The sequence below is a fragment of the Eucyclogobius newberryi genome, unplaced genomic scaffold, assembly GCF_026437365.1.
Source record: "Eucyclogobius newberryi isolate DKJ021-1_F unplaced genomic scaffold, fEucNew1.0.hap1 SCAF_17, whole genome shotgun sequence".
NCBI lineage: Eukaryota > Metazoa > Chordata > Actinopteri > Gobiiformes > Gobiidae > Eucyclogobius > Eucyclogobius newberryi.
This window is the reverse complement of record NW_027315801.1, coordinates 5,218,581-5,237,547: the sequence shown is the minus strand read 5'-3', so window position 1 is coordinate 5,237,547 and position 18,967 is coordinate 5,218,581. Positions and strand designations below refer to the sequence as shown.

Genomic DNA, 18,967 nt, shown 5'->3' with positions numbered 1-18,967 from the left:
GTCAAATCACAGACTACAGTTTTTTAAATAAATAAAAGTCACTTCAGTTATTTCTATTTGGACAATAGAATGTGTCAATAAAAATATCCATCCCATTCCCTGTATCTTTTTGTTTTGTTTTTTTAATCTCTAGAAACATGTTCTGAATCCTGAATATTCTTGTATTATTTGTTCACAGGTTCACGCTCTAGTCGTCCTTCAAATATTAATGCTCCTGCAGTTGTTTACACTATGAACAGAATCCATGCTTTTTCTCCAACATTCTCCCAGTCTAACATCTCCTTCTCCTCCTTCTCCTCCTCCTCCTCCTTCTTCTTCTCCTCCTCTTCCTTCTCCTCCTCCTCCTCCTTCTTCTCCTTCTTCTCCTCCTCCCTCTCCTTCTCCTCCTCCTCCTCCTCCTTCTTCTTCTCCTCCTCTTCCTTCTCCTCCTCCTCCTCCTTCTTCTCCTTCTTCTCCTCCTTCCTCTCCTTCTCCTCCTCCTTCTTCTTCCTCTCCTCCTCCTTCTCCTCCTCCTCCTCCTTCTTCTCCTTCTTCTCCTCCTCCCTCTCCTTCTCCTCCTCCTCCTTCTTCTTCCTCTCCTCCTCCTTCTCCTCCTCCTCCTCCTTCTTCTCCTTCTTCTCCTCCTCCCTCTCCTTCTCCTCCTCCTCCTCCTCCTCCTTCTTCTCCTTCTTCTTCTCCTCCTCTTCCTTCTCCTCCTCCTTCGTCTCCTCCTCCTTCTCCTCCTTCTCCTCCTCCTTCTTCTCCTCCTCCTCCTCCTCCTCCTCCTTCTTCTCGGTTTCAGGAGAGCGTGGACCTCGGTGAGGTCATGTTCTCGTTGTGCTACCTGCCGACGGCGGGACGTCTCACGCTGACCGTCATCAAGTGCAGAAACCTCAAGGCCATGGACATCACGGGATACTCAGGTCAGAAATGTGCCGTTAGCATACTTAGCGATTACGCCGTTTGCATACTTAGCGATTACGCCGTTAGCACACTTTGCGCGAGCGGGACGAATCCCCCTCTCGCCGACGCGTTATGTTTATTTCAGCGGTTTGTTCCGGATTCGACGCACGCAAGCGCACCGTCAGCAAATAGTCCACCTGCGGATTTAACGGCCTGCTGCTCTTCTCCTGTTTATACCCGCAGTATTTGTAGCACTCGCACGAGATTTAGACAATATACCGTATTTTCCGGATTATAAATCGCACCAGCCAAAAAACGCATAATAGAGAAGAAAAAAACATATATAAATCGCATTTTGGCTGGAAATTTATTTGATAAAATCCAAGGCCAAGAACAAATGAGAGAACATGGTGAATAGCTGTACGTATGCTAACGCTAACACCTTCAGCTACATGAGGCACAGACAGAACTGTGGTAAGTGTCTGGTATGTTAACGTAACATATGAACAGTTCTTCAGATAACTATAGCATAAAGAACATGCTAACAAGTTTACCAAAGCATCAGTTTTACCCCAAATCACTAAATCCATTGAATTCTTCTTCCTCTGTGTCACTTCTAAACAACTCCACAAACTCCAGAGGAAGTGTAGATTCTTCTTCTGCGTCGCTCAGAGCCTAGAGCGCCCTCTTGTGGTTGTCAGTGCGAAAATAATGAATAAACTCACATCTAAGTCGCTCTGGAGTATAAGTCACACCCCGGCCAAAGCTATGAAAAAAGATGCGATTTATACTCCGGAATATACGATATTTTAATATTCGTCATTGATAAAACGTTTGTGTCATAATTGTATGTGATTTGGGTCCAATGACGTCAAAATAGACCGAAAGATACGTGGAATTGGAACTAAGATGACTCTAAATAATGTATAATTATTGTAAATATAACTGCGTAGAAGTGGGTGGAGCCAGAACGTGTACGAGTGTAGGAGTAAGAGGAACGTTGCTTTAAAATGGTATTATTATTAAAGTTAATGTGATGGAAGAGACAAAATCATAAATAATGCACAGATTCTTAAGAATAGACACAAAACCTTAAACAAACCATAAACAAACTCATGTCTGACGGGAAAGTGTGAGACGCACAAATGTCTGAAGCATTTAATCTTGTCAATAAAAAGCTTTTGTCACGTTTGTACGCACAGCTGTGAGTATTGTTGCTTCAAACTAAATATTACTCAAATAGAAGTAAAAGTATCGTGTCTGAAAAGCACAAAAAACACAAAAATCTACCTTCGATGGCACAATAAACTTTCTGTTCGAGAATTCACCAAAAAAGATGCTTTGCCTAGACTGTTCCACACTATCTCCACGGAGACGAGCAGGTTACATGTCAGCTCTGTGGATAGGCACTCAACATTTCCCACAATGCACCATGAAACGTAACAACAGACAGACTGAAGCAGAAGAGCTGTTTAAACGCACGTTGACTCAAGAATATGAACAAAAACACTTTTAAATAAACCGCTACGCCACAGAGTCGCTAGCATTAGCTGCTAACCTTAGCTTGAGTCGCCGTCGCAGGCAAAAAGTTGAACAATCCAGTCCGTTTGTTGTTTAATGTGAGCGCCATGACGTGTGGGGATCATTAGTCCATTAATATGTGAGTGGAAGACGGATTTTAACAATATTTATCACAGAAATCGTTTTTTATCTGAGTTTTGCTGACTTTTTTTTCTCGCAAAGACAAAGTAGTGTCTTTGAGTGCACTACAAAGTCTGCTAAACAGTGCAGGACGGCGTAGTGACTGAGGGGACGAGTGTGGACAGTGGGACGCAGTAGAATTAACACTGACTGATCCAAAGCCAAATGAATACACTGCTCTTGTGTCGGTAGAAATAGCTCTTCTTTCCTTCCTGATTGTCTCCGAGTGCTAATGAGCTGCGCTTGGACCTAGCTTGATGATTAGTGTGATTAGCTTAGCGTCGGAGCTGTTGTTTGTCGTTTATGGATCGAGGGCAGAAGCTTATGTCTGACTTAAACTCCTCGTTAGATCGCGGCCCAGACCTGGGCCCACGGCTCCAGATTGGAATCGGCTCTCGTCAGAAAGCCTCGTCCTCTTCTGTTGTTCTACGTCTCTTTGTGTTTGTTTGCGCCGCTTTACATCACGTCCTCAGGGTGTCGACGATACGGCCAGAAAACACCTTCCTTTTCAAAGACTTTAGACGAGCAGCTATTTGAGGACAGAAGAAAGAAGTCTAAGAATCAAGTCTAAAGAGTGAAGTCATAGTCGTACAACTACAGTAGTAATACTACAACTTCTTCTTCTTCTTCTTCTTCTTCTTCTTCTTCTTCTTCTCCTTCTTTCTTTCTTCCTCTCCTTCTTCTCCTCCTTCTTCTTCATCTTCTTCTTCATCTTCTCCTCCTTCTTCTTCATCTTTCTTCTCCTTCTTCATCTTCTCCTCCTTCTTCTTCTTCATCTTTCTTCTTCTTCATCTTCTCCTTCTTCTTCTCCTTTTCCTTCTTCTTCTTCTTCTTCTTCTTCTTCTTCTTCTTCTTCATCTTTTCCTTCTTCTTCTTCTTCTTCTTCTTCTTCTCCTTCTTCTTCTTCTTCTTCTTCTTCTTCTTCTTCTTCTTCAGTGTTTTATGGCGGTTGCTATACAAGTGTGACATTACCACCACCTACTGTAGTTGTACATCTTAGAATTTAGACTTTATTCCTCAGACTTTATTCTTTAGACTTCTGTAAATGTTTCGGTCGAGTTGTAGTAAATGTTTGCCATCATCAGAATAAAAGGCTCGCTCATGTATTAAAGGCTCATTGTGTTCGTTTTGCCCGAGCGTCAGAGGCTTTACTCGCACTGACCACCGGGGGCAGTATTGAACACAGCACACATAAAAGTCAGAAGACAGAATACAAGAATGATATCTCTGTTATTTTTATACAGATCGATATCAGTCTGCTCACGTTCTCATCTCGAGATCAGATTTGTGTGATTGACAGGTGGATTAGCCAATCAGGGACACGCACGATAAACATATTAAAAAAAAAAATGAAATGAAAAAGAAATGAAAAGTTTTGCAAATGAATAAATCAGAGTAGAGGGTAGTTTGATTTTGTCCTAAAAATGATGGATGACCAATGTGCTCATGGCGTTGAACTCATCCGATTGGTTCCGTGAGTCCGACTCGAGGTGACCAGACAGTGTGACCAAAGTGTCGGAGTATTCTGGTTCAGAGGGAAGTTTTCTTGGCAAACATATTCTAATCTAAAAACGTCTGTTGGCGCAGAACATTTTTGGTCAATTCTCTAACTAACGTTGCGCGCCCTCTGCTGGTTATTTAACAGCACACAACGTTGACATTAGAAACGGTCGGTACGCCGAGCCGAGCTGCTTGCGTACGAAAATGAAGCATAACTGCATCTCCAAAGAGTCAAAAACAGGTGAAACGTTACAGAATCAACCTTTAAATTTCACACCAAATTACCGTATTTTCTGGAGTATAAGTTGCACTGGAGTATGAAATGCGGTTGCAAGTGTGAAAATAACAAATAATGTCACATATAAGTCTCTCCAAAGTATAAGTATAAATATAAGTATAAATCGCACCCCGGCCAAAACTATGAAAAAAGGTGCGACTTATAGTCCGGAAAATACGGTAAAGAAAAAAATCCATCCAGATAAGTTAACGTTACTTGAGGAAATGTCCATGGGTACGAGGTCATCATTCAACCTCAAGTCAGGACCACTTAAATCAAATATCCTTCTCTCTTTTTTGTAAAGCTGTTTTTCGTTTGATTGACGTGTTTTCCCCGCGCGCTGTTTAGATCCGTACGTGAAAGTGTCGCTCATATGTGACGGGCGGCGCTTGAAAAAGAAGAAGACGAGCATCAAGAAGAACACGCTGAACCCGACGTACAACGAAGCCATCATCTTTGACATCCCCCCGGACAGCATGGACCACGTCAGTCTGCACATCTCTGTCATGGACTACGATCTGTGAGTGCAGCACACACCCACACGAAGGATAATACTACTACTTTTTTACTCATTTCAAACGCAAAAAAAACCCACAACAAAAAGTTGAATTGAAAGTATTGAAAACTAACATGAGTGTGAGGTTGAGTTGGGGATATTTTGTGACGCTTGTGCTGCAGGACAGAAGAGGAACTCTTTTGTCATGAGGGTCGTTACTCTCCTGCTGACCCAACCTCTCTGTTTAGCTGCAAAGACCTTTGTTTGAGTAATTCTGTTTTAACTGCTCCAAGTGCTTTAAGTGTCAAAAAAGTGCATTGAATAATTAATTGATTTTTCCAAGCTAAAACGACAGTATTTTATATTCATCTTATATTTATATTTATCTTATTTTATCTAATTCTATTTATTTAATTTTATTGAATTTTATTTATTTTATTTATTTCATATTTTTAAAGTTAAAGCTCATTTATGCTCCATTTTCGGCCGTAAACAGCTTAGTTTGTTCCAAGCGTGGCGGTCACTGTATATTTTCTTATGTCAGTCTGTGCTCTGGCAAATAACCACCAGAGGGCGCTCAGAGTCAGTTAGAGAATTTACAGAGACAAAAGAAAAAGTGCCAACCAAGTTGAAATATATTAGATCAAGTTAGTCTTAATTGCCCTATTGTCAAATCAATCCAAACTTACGTATCATTTAATCAATTCAATTTGTTTTTCCTTTATTAACTGCCAAAACATTGCTTGATAAAGATGCATTCTTTCTGAGCAATCTGACCTCTAACTTCATCCCGTTGTCTCCATGGAGATCTTGAGTTTAATGCCATACTGCGGGACATCATCTCCATGGAGACGAGCAGTGCCCTCAGGCAAACGAACCAGTGCGTCCCTCGAATCCAAGGTCGTTTATTACGTCCGTATATATTAATACCGCTTGTTTAGCCGCTGGTCAGAATCAATGTCTTCGGACTGAAATGTATCACAGATCGATGTTTCTAAGGCCGGCACGTCGTCGTCATGGCGCCCTGTCCGTCCGCATTAGGGCTTCGCTGGCGCCTGATTCATGGCGTGAGCTGTCGCGTGTCGTCTCGAGCGCGGCCCGAGTGACGCCTCGTGCCCCCCCCGCTCTGCCCCCACAGGGTAGGTCACAACGAGATCATCGGCGTGATGAGGCTCGGGTGCCACGCCGAGGGACTTGGACGCGACCACTGGAACGAGATGCTGGCCTATCCTCGCAAGCCCATCGCGCACTGGCACCCCCTGCTGGAGTCCAAGAAGTCGGAGAAGGAGGTGGGCTCATTGTTTTTATCGCAGGTTCTGGGATGATCGTGCGGTAAATGTTTCTTGGAGTGCAACGTGCGTTTGTGTGTGTGTTTTTCTCACAGTGGAAGGCGCGCACGGCCAGTTTCGACAGCCAGGGATCGTGCCCCTCGCCGCGCCCCCCCGCCAGCCCCTGAGCGGAAGTCGCCCGCGAGCCAGCAGACCAGCGGGGGGGCGCCCGACCTCCTGCCGATCCTCTTCCTCTCTGTGTGATTCAAGAGACACTCGCACACACACAAAAACCCTTGTGTCTCTCCTCCTCCTCCTGTCTCTCCCTCCAAAAGCACTTCCAAACGAAAAACGCTACAAGGCCACGTCAGTCAACCTGTCCGTCCGCCGACGTCTCCCTGGCGTTTGTAGAGTTCCCAGGATGTGTCGTTTGAGTCATTTCGGCTCGCCAAGGATCGAAGCGAAACGGAACAAATCGTCTCGCGGCGACGGAGCCTCGGCGCTCTCAGATGGGAGCGACTCGGAGGTTGGCCAGGTTGGATCGTCTCGGCGCTTTAAAGAAACAAAAATAACATTTAAAAGGCGTTTGGCATTCCGGGGAACTAACTGGCTGGCTGCGCGGCGTCTGGAGGCACACGATATCGAGGCAGAAAGGTGCAAAAGTCTCACCCGCGAGGGAGAGAGTTTCAAAACATTGAAAGCCGAGCACAATTTGAAGGAAGAACTCAGCTGGACGCCACGGCAGCGGGAAAAGGCCTCGCGGGGGGAGATGAGGACACACGGATATCGCAGAAAAGATTTAATTTGTAAATAGAGCGGACTGAAAAGCTCTTGTTCAATCTGAAAGTCTTGACATATAGGTTAAACGTAGCATTTTGTTCTATTTAGAAAAAGTAATTTGTGTGCGTTGGTGTAACCGTTTTCGCCGCTTGTAGAGACGTTCCGAACTGTCGTCTTGCCTATTTGTAGGAACGTTTCAAAAAGATCAAATTCAACTTGTTTTTCCGGCAGCGGCGACTTAAAAGCACATCATCGTTTTCCAGACGGCACATTAGCCGCCGTGTTTCTGTTTTGTGATTAGCTCGTAGCGTGTTTGTCTGAACGGTCGTACGAGATTTGTGTCCGTGAAAAGGAAACGCTGCAAAATGTAGTTTGCCGTTAGTTAAAATGGCTTGATTTCGGAATAATAACCCGGATTGAGTTGTTTTTACTTGTTTAAAAAAAAAGAGTTACTTATCAGCAACAGTTCTTTTGTTTTTTTGGGTGGTTTTCAACAAGTTTTTGAGTCTTATTAAGGCACAATTGTACGTCCACAGACAAAGGAAACAGCTTGAAATGAGATTTACCGTATTTTCCGGACTATAAGTCGCATTTTTGGGGGAAATGTATTTGATCCATTGAATTCTTCTTCCTCTGTGTCACTTCCAAACAACTCCACAAACTCCAGAGGTAGAGGAAGTGCAGATTCTTCTTCTGCGTCGCTCAGAGCCTAGAGCGCCCTCTTGTGGTTGCCAGTGTGAAAATAACTAATAAGTCACATACAAGTTGCTCTGGAGTATAAGCCGCACCCCGGCCAAAACAACGAAAAAAAGTGTGACTTATTGTCCTGAAGATACGGTACTATCAAAAACGATTAAATCTTACCTAGTCCTTGTCAATTCAAGCCATTTAAACTAATATTTGCAGTGATAGATGTAAAGATGTGAAAATGAAACGACTTCTTACCCTCGTCGCTCACGGAACGGCTTTCATCGTTGTCGCTTCACTTTTTGTGCAGCGCGCGCACGTCGACCTTTGTGCAAATCGCCCATCGACCCTCGCTCTGTCCTTTTGCAGAGACGTTTGAGCACGGGCGGCCATTTTGAGCGTTTGTAAATGGCGGAACACACGAAGGTAAAGAAAGAAGAAGAAAAAAGCAACGTATTATTAAAACAAGTGTCTATATTTTGATTACTCATTGGAAACATTTGAAGTCGCTTATTTCCTCGTAGACATTTATGTATTTTTGCATCCGACCCGCCTTCAATTCACCCTCAGGCGTCATAACATCCTGATGAAATCTCCAAAGCGCTGCGGGCGATACTTTTTGATTAGTTCCAATTTACGCGCAGGTATGTGTTTTCCATTAGTTTTAATTGGCTTGTTAACCTAATCCGCTTTCGCCATACGATCCACCTGTGCGTTTCGTTTAGCCGCTGAACGTAGACAAATTTTCAGTCTCTATAAAAATGAGAGGCCGTTCAAAGGCGTAATATTTCTGAACAATGTGCAGAACACTTTTTGTCAAAGAAAATGCGCAGTTCCCGTGTTGGAAAGACTAAAATGCCAACATTGCCGTCAAGTTTCATTCATTAAAGTGAAAAAAAAGCGTCTTTCACACATATTAGAATGGTTATATATGCTACAATTGATCAAACTGGCCATAAGTTTGAGTCTCGTGACATATTTTTGTTGTTTTGCCTGTTGCGTTGTTTCCTCTCGCTGTTAGAAAGTCATGAAAAACAGAGAATAAACCTGAAAATGAAAAGGTTTTATACTCGAAGAGGACAGAAGATATCGCCTCTGATCCTTTTCTTCAGCGGCGAGTTACAACTTGCCACAACAAACTTTTGAGGACATTTCCATCTGCTCTTCCTCGTCCACAAGCCTTTTGCGCCGGACACGCCCCGGACACGCCCCCTGCACCGGACACACCCTCTGCGACGGACACGCCTTCAAAGCTTTCAAGAGCACGGCCTTTTTGTCTGATCCTAAAACACTCGGACAGTTGGAAATGAGGCTTGTTAAAACTGTCTGCAAGTAGGCTAACGTTTATTAGCATAGCCAGTAGCTTCAGCATTAGCTGCTAACAACCTGAAACAAACAGCTCAGTCTGGAGTGAGCTCTCTGTAAGTCCACTGGTCCCTCCTGACCACAGTCACACATTACTGGACAAACCTGGTGTTTGGGGATGTTACAGCCCACAGTGTAAATGCGGCTTTCATCCTCAAGAGGGCAGCAGCGACCAATGCGTGACGTCACTTTGGACCCATGAATACCATAATATGTAGCCTGTATTCACCTTATTCCGAAGCCCTTCCTAGCGCCGCCATCCGACGTGATCCTTTTTTTGGTTGTATTACTTCACACTGTGACCTACAGAGAAAATAAATATAACATAATAAATATTCCACACAGACTAAAGGCAAGGCAAGTTTATTGTAGAGCACATTTCATACGCAAGGCAATTCAAAGTGCTTCACACAACAGGAAAAATGCATTCAAATCACAAAGAAATTACAGATTTATAGACATTATAGATTGATTCTTTCCCATATCCACGTGCTATCTGCGACTAAAAGTGCCATAACAACGGAAGAGCCGGCACAAAGAGGCAAAAGCGGGTGGAGCGGAATGAGGTGAACAGTGAACCAATTTTCTGTTGCTTTATTAGTCAAGCACAACTAAACTTCAGGTGAGGAAAAGTTAAGCCACAAAATGTTTTCAGACGGAAGATTTACAGCTCAGAATAGCTTTGTGATAACCCCTTGAATAACGTCCAATTTGTGTTCATAAAAGCAGCACAACCATGATATAAAATCTGATCCGTTACACGCATTTTAGCATCGCTCTGGGCAGTTCCAAACCTCCTCCGAGCGAACGGGACCCCGAGCCACATCTGGGCAAACACTAAAAGTTCTTAAATGTGTTGTATTTCATCATCTGTGAACATGTCATCGAAACACGCAGGATGCATCGAGCAGACGCGCGAGCTAGCATCTGTTTTAACCGTTCATCTTGGGCACGATTAACCCAGTGAACTCTTGAACATGTGGGGGAATAACGTATCTGGTCGACGGCGCAAGAGTCTTAGTTTTGTACTAAAAAGTTGTACGTTAAATGTTGTATTTAGAGGCAGGAGATTGATGGGTAGAGTTATGAGCTCGGTGGACAACGGCGCGCGGCTAGCTCAGTGTTAGCGTCACAACTTCCCGTCCAATGCTAGCTCTATGGAGGGTTTTGTCACTCTTTTATTCATTTTAAATTAATTAATACTTATAGATCACACAGTGGACAGTAAGCTGCAAGTGAACATCAACCCGTGATGTTTATAACAAATTTCCAAATGTGGACACGCGTTTGTAACGGGAAGTGTTAGCGGGTCAATGCTAATGCTAATTTTAAGGCCTAATAAGTGCAATAAAACGAATTAAAATAACAAGCTGCAGTCATATATAAATTAAAAGTCGGTAGTCTGCTTTACATTTTAATTGTTTTTTTCTTTATATTTCAGCTTTAAATCAAAGTAATCAATATCTGTAAAAACGTTGAGCACAAATCCCATGAATAAAGGACTAAAAGAGTTTAAAAAAAACTTCTATCTTCTAAACTTTACTTCTATCTTGTATTCATTCAAATACAGGGGTTTTATTGCTAAAAATCCATGGATGTCGATAAGTTTGACACTGAAACATTTCAAGCAAAGCAATAGCATCTCCATGGAGACAAGAAGGTGGTATGGAATTACATAGTGCACCTTTAATATTGATTTGACCTGTTTTGACACGTTTATATTTACTTTGTGTCCGGTCTAAAATCATAAATATCATAAGTAACAAAATGTGATGTCAAGTTTATTTTGTTTTTCTTTGCTCAGTTGTTTTTTGCAGTGTATTAATTATTGGAATTTAAAGGAGACAAAAAATAAGCAAAAACACTAGAAGAAAGATTATGTCACCTTTTTATTTAATGATTGCATATGGATCCCAAACAAATTATTGATATTTGAAGAGATTTACTAACATGACATATATAATTGAGAAAGGTGACATCATGTATTTTTTTATTATTATTATTATTACTGTTACTATTATTCATATTATTTTCAATTTTTATTAATGTTATTATAATAATTATTATTAAATGTATTTTATGTATTTAGAGTTTTATTTTTGGAGTGACCAAAGAGAGAAAGCTCAAAACATCGTTAAAATCCCATATAAACAAACTAGAAAATATTGCGATCTGAACTAAAAGACTAAAGATGTGTCTGTGATTGTGTCGTGCAGGGTGCTTTACGCAGTATGTGTTTTGTGCGGGAGCAATGATGGTGTTTTGGGAGGCGAGGGGGGCGTGTGCGAGGGGGGGGGGGGCGTGCGGGGGGGGGCGTGCGAGCATGCGGCCAGGTCGGCAGTGGCATTTTCTAATTGGCACTTTGCTTCCCCCGCCGGTGACTCAGGGCATTATTGTCTGCGTTTGACGTAATCCATCAAAGCGATCGAACGTTTAAAAATAGCCTCACTTACACTGTGCTTCTAACGACGTTTACCCCCCCAGACTAACGGAATACAGGTGTAAAAGCCCCTTATATAATGCTAATTAAACTGCACATTATATAGACAGTATATTGCACATTTACAGTTCCATGCATTATTCATTCCCTTCACACCGGGTGATATAACCGCGGTTTCCCCTCGCTCGCACATACAGTGGATAAGGTCAGTGTCGTGTCTGGCGTGAGAACACGAGGAGACAACAACAATACTTAAAGTACTGAATCGCTCTCGCCCCAGAAACGCTGTTGTGGAGCGTTTAAGCAGCTTTATATTTCTGTTTCTCTCGTCAAAAACAAACATCTGGATTTGTGTTTTGGTTAACAGTGCGCTATGTAACTTTAGTAACGTCCACCTCTTACTTCCATCACGCAAAATGTCATTGTTTTTGCCTGGAATGTTCCACAGTATCTCACTGACGGGCACATGTGAAGCTAAACTGACTTTTTCAAGCCTTTAACACGTTATAACGCTCTTCAAAAACATATCTAGAGCTGTTTTTTTTAGCTTCATTTACACTTGTTCCATTCATGCTGTTTGCGAGGTCGTCTCCCTCTGAGCCTCAAAAACACAGATGATCACGGGGATTCCCACTCTCAACGTTGTGAGCGTACGTGTGCCATCCACTCAGCCACCGAGCGGATGTGCTGTTTTTAAGTCCATAAATCCTCGTCCGTCACGTTCATTACAGCTGCATGTTTGCGTTAGCATGTCGGGGGAAACCTAAATCAAATCAAATCAATTTATTTTTGTAAGGCCCAAAATCACAACAACAGTTGCCTCTGAGGGCCACAGGGAGAAATGAATCAACAATAAAACCTAGCGTTGCTTTGTCTCCCCGTCGTTTTCCCCTCTGCTGCCAGTAGAGGGCGAGCTAACACCAAATACTGACGAGGGAAAGACTAACTGTTAAAAAGTAGCGTGCGGCTTTCAGGCCTACACAATTTTAAGCTCTAAAACATGAGATGCCAAAGTAAATATTCACAAGAGATATACAGGCAAATAACAAAGCAAATTATGTTTACGTCTTTGAAACTAGCATTTTTTTTATTTCTGTACCGGTGAAAAATGTAAAAAATATAATCTTTCCTTTGAGTTTAATGCCATTGTGGAACATCTCATCTCCGTGGCTTGCACAGTACACCTTCAACATCACTCGATTCGCTGTCGCTAACGGCAGCGCTAAACCCATCGCGTCTCTGCGCACTTCCCATCGCTTCCAGCAGAGGGTGGCGATTCACTTCTCATCCAAGCGTTCCGTGGACAGTGACGCCCGTAAGAACGTGTTTAATGTGTTTTTTCTTTTTAAACGTGTGCTTTTTATGCGTCTGTTGTTCTTTTTTATTTCACGGACTGTTCCTGGAAACTTCTAGCACCGCCTGATATCGTACCGTTTGTTGCTATGACTCCCGTTTCCCTTCCGGCTGTGACGATAGCACCGAATTCACTATTTTCTATGGACTTTTTGTATTTGTCGTCTGTAAAACATCGAGAAAATGCTCTGGTGATTGACAGTTTTAATCTATAGATTATAATGCGATTGAACTAGCTCGTTGCTATGGTTTCAGTAGCATAGGAGAAAAGCACACGGACCCAATAGTCTTCTTTTTTGGGGTTGTCGTTTTGTTTTCCTGACCATGGGATGTGATGTGATTTGTGACATAATTTTTGTTTTTGGATTAAAAGATTTATGCAACGCTGACTCTGCTGTTTTACTTCTGACACCGTGAAATGACTAAATAATAAGTAATTCAAATTTGATTTAACTCGGCCCGAACAAGCGCACACATCTTCAAGTGGCTTTATTCAAATGATTAAGTTTCAAAGTTTTGTACATTAAACGTGTTGGAGATGTTGTCCATGGCGTTCAGAGGGATGAGAATCGTGAAAAACTAAATAATATATATCAAAATACAACCTAAACACCGGAAACTCAAACCAATGACTTGACTTTGAAGGAATTGACGTTTTTGAAGGTGTTTTTGAACAACAAAACGTGCGATTACAGCGATTTGAATGCATAAAACGACACGTAAATAAGTTTAGTGCCAAACTGTGGGTCATTGAAGCGATAAAAAGAAGAGTTTCGTTAAAACGCCTTTATTTAAACGTTTAAATACAACTGCACCAACGCGTTTCAGTTCTGTCTAGCCTTCTTCAGGACATGCAAGTTACAGAATACAACTGTAAGCAGGAAATAAACACGTGGAAAGGTTTGTTAGTGTTATATTTTTATTTGTATTTCTGTGCAATGTTCCATAGCAAGTTCCATGGAATTTTAATTTATTCCAGCTGAAAACTGCAGTAATTGTACATCTTAACGCTGCAGTAATTGTACATCTTAACGCTGCAGTAATTGTACATCTTAACGCTGCAGTAATTGTACATCTTAACACTGCAGTAATTGTACATCTTAACACTGCAGTAATTGTACATCTTAACACTGCAGTAATTGTACATCTTAACACTGCAGTAATTGTACATCTTAACACTGCAGTAATTGTACATCTTAACACTGCAGTAATTGTACATCTTAACACAGCAATCATTTGAAATGAGGTTTATTCTTGCAATTCAAGCTTTACAGAGATAACTAACATTGTGAGAACAACAGCGCATTATCATATCTGGAATGGAAAAAATAACGCTTTTATTTTACACTACCCTCAATAACGTGGATACATCCTTAAGTGCAAAGGCAAGTTTGTGTGTAGAGAGCAATTTGTACCCAAAGTATGCATTAAAATGACAATATAACATCATATAAACATGAATAAGAGCGTTTTGAGTGTCGATTTGAACATTGTCAGTGTAGAAGCTTGTTGCACATTGTATTATTTATTTTATTTATTTTATTTATTTTATTTATTTTATTTATTTTATTTATTTTATTTATTTTATTTATGTTAATTATTTTAATTACATTTATTTATTTTAATTACCTTATTTTTAATTACCTTATTTATTTTATTTACCTTTATTCATTTTAAGTACCTTTATTCATTTTATTTATTTTATTTACCTTAATTTTTTACTACCTAATTTATTTTATTTATTTGAATTACCTTTATTAAATTTAATTACCTTTATTAATTTTAATTACCTTATTTTATTTCATTTATTTTATTCCCTTCCATAACTCGTCACTAGTTTTCCTCTGGTCCATTTGGCACAACATTTACATTTTCATAAAGCATTATGAACACAACCACTTTTCACAATATACATCAAGAAAATACCTCAGTACAATTTAATAATCGACACAGTTCATTCATACACTTTTGTTTTAGCGTCGTTTTAAAACAATATCCGTTACTTATACTTGTACTTATACTTGTACTCACAGATTCCATGCTCCACATCTTCAGAAAGAGATTTTAACTGCATAAAACTGAAACAAAGCAATACTTTTAACCCCTAATATATAATCTGATCCCTAACCTGGTATAAATGTTACTACGTAGAAACAAGTACTGTAAAATAGAAACAATTGCGACTATACTTTCATTTGCGAACCCTATAATTTAATATAATTATCTTTTGCCCGAAACGCTCTCGACTCACGGGTTTAATTAAAGGAATGGCGAGGTGCAGCGGGGAAACACGCTGTTGCCTGGGAACCTGCCGAGTGAACCTGCCGAGTGTTGAAAAAAAAGAAAAGTTTTCTCACATTTCACTAGCGCGCTAATTGAGCAGCTCAAGGTGTTTGCAGTCATATCTCGTACGGATTCGAGTACACGCAAAGCAATTCATACGAGGAGTGAGTGCGTACAGTACTTAAACCGCAGCAAAGTTACAAGTATTAGTATTATTACATTTGATTTCCAGCAGTGGCGAGTGATCTGTGACTGCAAACACTGCACGCTGTGTTTATGGCTCCTGCAGCTTTAATAAATGTGATTTTACAATTTTTTTAAGTGTTTATGACGTACAAACCTCACGTGGTCGTTCAGGGAGTTACATCGAGTTACACGTACTCTAGCGACCACTTGTGGAAGCGAATGGGGCTTCACATAAATAATACATTTGAAAAATCTAAATAAGATAATTAAAATGAATAAAATAAATAAAATTAAGGTAAACAAAATAAATAAAACAAAATAAATACAATTAAAATAGGATTATTAAAATGAATAAAATAAATACAATGAATAAGGACATTTTCCGACTATTATTTGTCTCAAAGGGCCACGCGCACTCGCCGTTTCCAGGAAAGATGTGCAAAAAGCAGAGGAAAGTGTCGCGCGATTGAAGGTGTGTAATGAATACAAGTAAACGAGGATGCAAGGCCCTTATTTACAGCAAAAATCAAATAAAAAGAAGCAGTTTGCGAGCTGTTAAGAGGCAACATGTGCCCGCTGATGTTCTGGACCCGCGGCCACGTCAGATAATCACACAAGCGGCGACGTATTCAGAGTTGCCGTAGTCAGGCGCAGTTATGTTTTCATTTAGTGGTACTCAGAATGCAGTTACTTACAATACAGGCTTCAAACAGAACAGAATGTGTGCGAAAAACAAGAAAACGCAGCTATTTTAGTGATTTTCTTCTTTAATTTGAGATAAAAATGGTCTTATCTTACAAATAGATTCATAACAAACAGTAAAACACACGGTAATATAATGCAGCTCAATGAGAAAGTATTCAGAATACAGTACTCTGATTAGACAAAGTAACGGAACACATTACAAAATAATAATACTAATGCAGGTATTCAATATTCTGTGACTAAATACATTTTCAAAATATTCTTCCCAACACAGCCTACAGAAGCCCCTCCCAGAACTCGAAAAGAGGCAAATCGAGCTTAAAAGATGACACGCTATAAACCCCTGGTGGGCAGTCGGGCGCAGCAGTGGCAACACTTTGCAGTTGAATCAGGTTTTGTACACATCGTGCTTAGTCGGGACGTCCTCAGTATGTACGGTTTGTCCGGCAGAGAGCTGATTCCGATTCTGCCCGTCTACAGAAGATCTCCGACCGGTCACTGCCCGTCCTCCTCAGATCGAACAGGACCGTGCCATCGAGTTCGTCTTGTTCGGCGATCTCGTCAGTCGTCGAACAAAATCTAACGTCGCTCACCTCAAATCAACAGCGTTTTGTGCTTCGCATGTTGATTCCACAACAGTCCACAATGTTTTTCTGTCCCATGAGATTATGTTGCCTTTATTTTTGCGAAATACTTTTTTGGAAGTACTGAGATGTGAAGTATTCTTGGCCGACGAGACAAACTGGCCTGAGAAATCACAAACTGACAAGAGAGTGGCGCAAACTCTCAGAAAATTTGTGTCACAGGGAAGTTTATACCGTATGGTGAAGCCTATCAGTGCACAGTTTTTGCTTTTTCACTCCAGTCTGCTTCCCTAAACCAGCTGCGTGCTGTCGGTTACACATGCCACGAGATTTACAACTCGTACAACTCCCTGATGGTCACGCGTCTGTTTAAACCTGCCGTCCGGCCATGAGCTTCCGCTTCGTTGCGAGCCTGTAGATGATCTGGTACCCGTCATCCCACCCGTACAGCTGCTTCTCCGCCGGGTTGTACTTGAGGCTGGCGTGCGCCCCGAACCTCTGCGGGAAGTACACGAGCGGCGCCTCCTCGGGCACGATGACCCCGCCCGCGTCGAAAACGCACTGCACCCTGGATCTGCTGGCGAGCCGCGTGTTGTAGACGGCGTAGACCGTCCCGCACGCCACGAACGCGGCCTCGGCGTTCTCCCGGGGGCATCCGGTGTCCCAGATCTGCTCGATGTCCAGCGTGGCGCGGTCCAGCTTGGCCAGGTGGATGTTGGGCTCGTCTTCGTCGGCGCCGTAAAGCAGCCATAAGCCCTGGTCGTCCGCGGCTAAGTCTGCGACCGTCTCCGGGTTGAGGGGGTAAACGGGAGCGAGGCCGGCCAAGGGGAACATGGCGATGTCGGCGATGAAGCCACTGGTCAAGTCGAACTTTACCACCTGCAGAAGGACGGAAGTTCACTCAATACTAATGTTAATTTCAAATGTATGTATTTAGAGACTCGCATCATAATTTTTCTGCTGGACATAATTAAATGCTCATGCTAATGTCCACTTAGCAACAAGACTAATCTGGGATGATTTGAGGCACTCTGGAGCTAGTACTCTGTATTTACCCTACAGACGTTAGCGTTAGCATAAGTTATGAAGAATCCAGAGGGTTTGGGCTGGTATTTAGGTCAAAGTGTCTCCTTAAAAGTCATCTTTGACTGTGTAAACCTTTTGGTGTTTTATTTAACATTTTATTTTGCATCTGAGCTAAAGGCTATTTAACCTTTTTTTAAACCAGGAAAGTTTCAATGAGATTCAGAATCTCTTGTCTTAGGCTCAGAGGGGCGGAGCCTCACAGACACAGGTAGAACATGCACATTCTGATGTGGTTCTGGTAAGTCTCTAGTGACACTGAACACTCTTTTACGTGTTACTGCTGAGATAAATGATCATGACAAACATCATGAAATAAATATTTGATTCGACGTAAACATTGACAAAATTATCGAGTTTGAGCAACAGACACAGATCCACGACCGGTTTGTCTCCATGGATATGTCATTGCTTTGCCTGGAAGGTTTCACAGTGCGGCATTGAACTTTTATATGTCCATGAACACAAGCCAGTGATGCCAAGTTAGTTTGAAGTAAAAGTATGTTTCTGATCTGATCCTTAAATTAATATGACCTCATTTCCACAAATTATGAACGATTCCCAGGTAGAATTTAGTTAATTCTAGCCCCAGTCTGTTTGAGGGCTAAAGCAAGTTAATTACCACAGTGAACAAAGAACATTTAACCTTTGTGAAAAGATATATTTATACATGTTGTGCCTGGCAGACAGGACATGGAGAGCTGTACAACAAACATTTAAATACTCTCTGAATCCGTTGTGAAGCACAGACCTGCACGTCCTCGCCGCGCGTCACGTAGTACAGGTGGCTGTCGTAAACGGCGCTTCCAGGTCCGGTCCATTTGACGCCGAGTTGGACGGACGAGCCGCCGTCGAGCCCGGAGGAGCCGTAAAAGTCTCGAACGGACTTGAACCGGTGCACGGAGTCTCCCGACGTCCCGTTGAAGATGTAGACCTAAAGACAAACACTGGTGAGAAGTATGAAGGTCATGCTAATACTTTGTTCTCATTCTGACCACTGTTTATCTCCCTATCTCTCTCTAGCTCTATCGTGGCCTAGTGTTTAGTTTGTGCAAAATCCCTCGTGTTTTTAAGGTCAAAGCTTCAAGAATAATGGAGATTTTGGTAATTTCAGGGAAAGGTCTACAAAACAGAAACCCTTCTTCCGCTGAAGTCTTCGTCTCGTTGCGAATCTCTCATCCTTCCATTCGGTTTGAGACGGGCCGCTCTTTTCGCTCCACTGCACGTTTCACTATCAACTCCACAAGGTGCTTGTCAATAAAAGATGGAGAAACGCACCGTTGCGACACAGAGGCTCGATCTTTTTACGCTCTTAAAAGCATGAAAGGTGTCCGTTTGAAAGAGTTTGCAGCGCTCCAAAGGTATTCCTCGCTTTCT

The 18,967-nt window shown here is 41.8% G+C and overlaps 1 protein-coding gene and 1 long non-coding RNA gene across 2 annotated transcripts in view; both read left to right on the top strand.

Moving 5' to 3' along the window:
- The window catches only part of syt6a (synaptotagmin VIa), a 34,207-nt gene extending 27,771 nt beyond the window's left edge, over window positions 1-6,436 (top strand). Inside the window, exons 3-6 of the mRNA XM_072448826.1 lie at window positions 782-902; window positions 4,709-4,880; window positions 5,995-6,145; window positions 6,241-6,436. Of these exons, the coding sequence (XP_072304927.1) occupies window positions 782-902; window positions 4,709-4,880; window positions 5,995-6,145; window positions 6,241-6,312 (516 nt within the window). The 3' untranslated portion in view covers window positions 6,313-6,436. The remainder of the gene's footprint in view (window positions 1-781; window positions 903-4,708; window positions 4,881-5,994; window positions 6,146-6,240) is intronic.
- LOC140362679 (uncharacterized) overlaps window positions 1-18,967 on the top strand; it is a 414,634-nt gene that overhangs the window by 179,401 nt on the left and 216,266 nt on the right. The gene's annotated exons all lie outside the window — the stretch shown is intronic.